Source organism: Arachis duranensis, chromosome 4 (assembly GCF_000817695.3).
Source record: "Arachis duranensis cultivar V14167 chromosome 4, aradu.V14167.gnm2.J7QH, whole genome shotgun sequence".
NCBI lineage: Eukaryota > Viridiplantae > Streptophyta > Magnoliopsida > Fabales > Fabaceae > Arachis > Arachis duranensis.
The window spans coordinates 113,630,016-113,634,871 of NC_029775.3; the positions used below are offsets into that span (position 1 = coordinate 113,630,016).

General features: G+C 42.8%; 1 protein-coding gene across 1 annotated transcript; it reads left to right on the forward strand.

The window, feature by feature from the left end:
• Positions 1–1,519: 1,519 nt before the first annotated feature.
• LOC107485996 (protein MAIN-LIKE 2-like) lies at positions 1,520–2,050 on the forward strand. Its single transcript, XM_016106540.1, has one exon. The coding sequence runs from the start codon at positions 1,520–1,522 to the stop codon at positions 2,048–2,050; it is 531 nt and encodes a 176-aa protein (XP_015962026.1).
• The last annotated feature ends 2,806 nt before the right edge of the window (positions 2,051–4,856 follow it).

The window sequence follows — 4,856 nt, forward strand, 5'->3', positions numbered from 1 at the left end:
GATGAGTATAATTAGAGTCTCATTCATGTAAAATAATAATTGAATAGAAAAGAGGATATGACAAAACAAAAATATTAGGTAAATAAATTATTTTTATAATTACATTTAATTAGTTTTTAATATTTTTAATTGATTTTTATTATGCTAATAAATTATTGGACTAATTTAATTAAATTTAGTTATTAAAATTAATTGATCATGTAACATTGCTGATAACAAAGTATGAAGGTTTTTATAAAAGTAAAAACTCAGGTGAAGTCGATTTCACGTGAAGTTGATACTTGAGAGCCGTTAGATAAAAATTTAGTCAAATCAGTTAAATCATATAATGACTCTCAGTTATCAACTTCACATAAAGTCGACTACACCTGAGTTTTCACCTTTTATATATGGTGGGTAAAAAACACAAATAGACCATGGGAGGAAAGTTATTACATGAATAAGCTAAATTGAAGATTGATTCACGAATGAGTTAAAGCATATTTATATATAATTCGAACCTATTTGGTTCGAACTACATTTCCATATAAATCGAATATATTTGGTTCGAACTACACACACATAATTCGGACCTAATTGGTTCGAATTACACACGAATAAGTGCCATCACATAATTCGAACCTAATTGATTCGAATTACTCATGATAAAGTGCCACATTCGAATTACGTACAGTTGGGCTATATAAGGAGTTCGAATCAAGCAAATTCAAACCATTTCTCATTTTCCATACCCCACCAAATTTCAGAGAAAACGACCCAAATTCGATCCGAGAAATAGTAGAACCAAAGACTCAGCTGATGGGGGACGATCCTGCAAGGCTGTACCGGTTGGACGGGGTTACTCATATAGCCGGGGGTCATCAACGACGAGGTTAGTACATAGAAAATTTTGTGCACACGATTTATTTGAGTTAGTGGTTTTGCATGTGGTTTTAGTGGCAGTTTATGTTAGTGGTTTATCGTGGTGGTATTCCAAATGGTTTATATTAGAAGTTTTGCATGCGGTTTAGTTGGTGGTTTATGGTAAGTGGTTTTTTGTAAGTGGTTTTATATCCGGTTGTGTTAATGGTTTATGTAAGTGGTTTATGTTAGGTGGTATTGTTAGTGGTTTATTGTAGTGGTATTGCAAATGGTTTATTTTAGTGGTTTTGCATGCGATTTAGTTGGTGGTTTAGGATAAGTGGTTTTTTGTAAGTGGTTTTATATGCGGTTGTGTTAATGGTTTATGTAAGTGGTTTATGTTAGGTGGTATTGTTAGTGGTTTATTGTAGTGGTATTGCAAATGGTTTATTTTAGTGGTTTTGCATGCGGTTTAGTTGGTGGTTTAGGGTAAGTGGTTTTTTGTAAGGGGTTTTATATGCGGTTGTGTTGATGGTTTATGTAAGTGGTTTTATATGCGGTTGTCTTGATGGTTTATGTAAGTGGTTTATTGTGTTAGTTTTTTTTTTGTTACCAGTATTGTATGTGGTTCTAATAATGCGGTCCATTTAATGCGCAGCCGCAGCGATGCATCAGGAGCATGCGGCGGCAACAAGGCATGCCACTCGATGAGCGTTATGTTCCCTACTTGCAGATGGCCGGGTTATACCATCTGGCTAGACTGAATGATAGATGGTTTCGGTTAGATGAGCCCCTTGTCAGCGCCTTCGTCGAGCGGTGGCGTCCTGAGACGCACACCTTCCATATGCCCTTCGGAGAGTGCACGATCACGCTTCAGGACGTCGCGTACCAGTTGGGGTTGGCAGTGGACGGGCGTTATGTCAGCGATTGCCTTACAGATTTCCATATGTATATCGAGGGTGGACGTCCAGCTTGGGTGTGGTTCGAGGAGTTGCTTGGAGTGATTCCTCCTCCGAGCCAGGTTCAGAAGTTCACAGTAAACTGCACCTGGTTCCAGGAGACTTTCGGAGAGTGCCCCGAGGGAGCCGATGAGGAGACTGTGCAGCGCTTCGCTTGTGCCTATATCATGATGTTGTTGGGCACTCAGCTATTTGCCGACAAGTTCGGCAACCGCATTCACATCAGATGGCTTCCCTGCGTAGCTAGCTAGGCTTGAGGAGATGGGTTCCTACAGTTGGGGGTCTGCAGCATTGGCATGGTTGTACCGGTGCATGTGTCGAGTGGCAAACAGACATGTGGTAAAGTTAGCGGGCCCACTTCAGCTACTTCAGTCCTGGATCTTCTGGCGCTTTCCCAAGTTTAGGCCTGCTGGGTATGATACGTGCAGCTGGCCTTTGGCATCGAGGTACGCTACTCAGGCTTTTCTATTTCAAGTTAAAATAGCTAATGTTCATGTACGCTTGTACTGTATTACAAATCTGTCATACTTCTGATTAAACATAACACCCATGTGCGCTGCAAGTGGTCAGGTTACAGCCCTTCCTACAGCGAGAAGGGTCCTAGAGTGCAGAGCACGAGACTGAAGATAGACATGTTACAGCCCAGGGATGTGAGTGTTGTTCCGGTTACTTTTATTTGAATAACTAGACATCAGATGTTTCTGTAGAGGGAGTTGGCGTGACAACATAGCTATTTTTTTGTGCACTTTATCTGCGTATAGCTCCCCCGAGGTACTTTAGGTTGTGCATCCAGAGGCGTTGGAGCCTCGACACATGGCGGTGTGGTGGTCTGTCACATCGCTGATATACTTTGCCGTTGTAGAGTGGTATCAGGTAGATAGGGTTCTACCGCAGTTCGGTGGTGTGCAGCCCCTCCCGCGTCCCGCCCTTAACATCGACTTTCTGATGTCAAAGGACGGGAGAGGCGGTGATCGTTGGTTCCCGTCCGCTTTACAGCATTAGCATATTCTTTGGGAGACCCGTGCGGACCACGTCCTCCAGTTCGATGTTGTTGCCGACCCTGGACCTTCGCACGCCTACCTAGACTGGTGGAGTCAGCATGAAAAAAGGTTCTTGTCACCCGAATTTTATCTGAGGGATCCGAGGGACGTTCCTATTCCTGTCGAGGCGTCACAGAGGGGTCCTGGGCGAGTTCCTGACATGGATCGAGTCGACGACGTCCCTGATAGGCGTCAGGTTGAGAGGAGAGCTCGTGTCGGGACACGACGGAGCCAGCGTGAGTGGAGGTGGCTAGAGCAGGCTATGGGGGAGGCTGATGAGGCAGGTAGGGGTGGTGGTCGAGGACAAGGGCGTGGAGGCAGACGGAGGGCACCCGTTGCGGGCCACGATGATGGTGATCTTCGTGACGTGGACGGTGGGGGAAGGGGTGCAGTCGGGGTTGTTAGTCCCCATCATGGCGGCCTTGGTGGAAAGGGGTACGCCACTGGAGATCCCACTGCCCATGGTGAGGCTGGACTTGGGGAGGGGCCGCTCGGAGATTACTTCATTGGAGTTCCCCCTGACGACCACACACTTTAGGAGAGTACGCCATGGGTGAGTCCGGGCAGCACGTTTTCAGACTTCCTTGCCGGTGTTGGGTATGATGGGGATTTGGTGGATCCCCCTTCTTAGATGAGATCAGTACCATCATGCATGATGATGAGGCTGCCCGTGGGCAGAGTCAGACGGCGGGGACACAGGCACCGTTACATGTCGATCTGAATGAGCCTCCCTCCGTGCCTCCTCCTAGGTATTTCGCTTTGGGTGGTACCCCAGTTTCGGCACATACTGCAGGGTCACATTCAGTTGTCGGGCCGTCCTCATCCCGACTGGTACATGTCCAGCCTAGGACGCCTGCACAGCCAGCCCCGCAGGACGAGGACGAGGACGACGAGATCGAGGATGAGGAGCCGCTTATCCGGAGAGGTCAGAGGACACGGGTTCCACGTCGTTGCTTCACGGGGTCGCACCTGTTTAGATGATTTCTGTTCCAAGTTGTATGTTACCTATCTTCGTCTATGTATTTTGTTATCAGTGTTACTTCGTATTCACCTTTAGATGTATGTGTGTGTTACTATGAAAACATCTTTACTTTGCGTTTTGATGTTATTTAATTTCCGCGTCATGTCTTAATTAATTTAATTCGTAGACTAATTTATTCCCATATGTGTTCAACAGACATTTCGTTTAAAATTCCTTAAACAAAACATATTCATCAATTACGATCCCATGCACGTAACATATTCAGGTATGTTCCTTAGTGATTCGAACCATCTTGGTTCGATTTATAATTACTGGAATTCGAACCAATTAGGTTCGAATTATGTGATGGCACCTATTCGTGTGTAATTCGAACCAATTAGGTTCGAATTATGTGTGTGTAGTTCGAACCAAATAGGTTCGATTTATATGGAAATGTAGTTCGAACCAAATAGGTTCGAACTACGTATAAGTATGCTTTGGCTCATTCGTAAATCAATCTTCAATTTGGCTTATTCATGTAACAACTTTCCTCCCATGATTTATTTGTGTTTTTTACCCTAAATTTGTTATTATTCAAATTTAAATATATAATTGATTTATTAACTTTGAAATTAAGTTTAAATTTTATATTTATCATTTTATTATTCAATCAGTTACAACTATAAAAATATTAAAATTATAAGTAATTCACCAAAAAACTAACTTGAGTTGGTCGAGTGATCGTCAACTCACTCGTCTGCTTAAATAAGTGTCAGAGTTTAAATTCGGCCTTGTGTATACAGCAAAGCTTCAATCTATTACAAATAATTAGTCTTTAGTCTGTTGGGTTGAGAGATACCGTGAATAAAAAAAAAGTAATTCACCAATATAAATTCTAGTATAATTTATACTTGAATTAGATATCTTTTCATTCAAAAACTTCTTTAGTTTTGAACCGGCCAATTACATCATACACGTAAGATTGTTCATATCATACATTTCGTGGGGACAAAGAATGAGCAATGATAATAAAAGCACAAATGAGATTGAAATTGA

Bases quoted from the DNA above. Each gene is read 5' to 3' on its own strand.
- LOC107485996 (XM_016106540.1), top strand. From the start codon at position 1,520: ATGCGGCGGCAACAAGGCATGCCACTCGATGAGCGTTATGTTCCCTAC.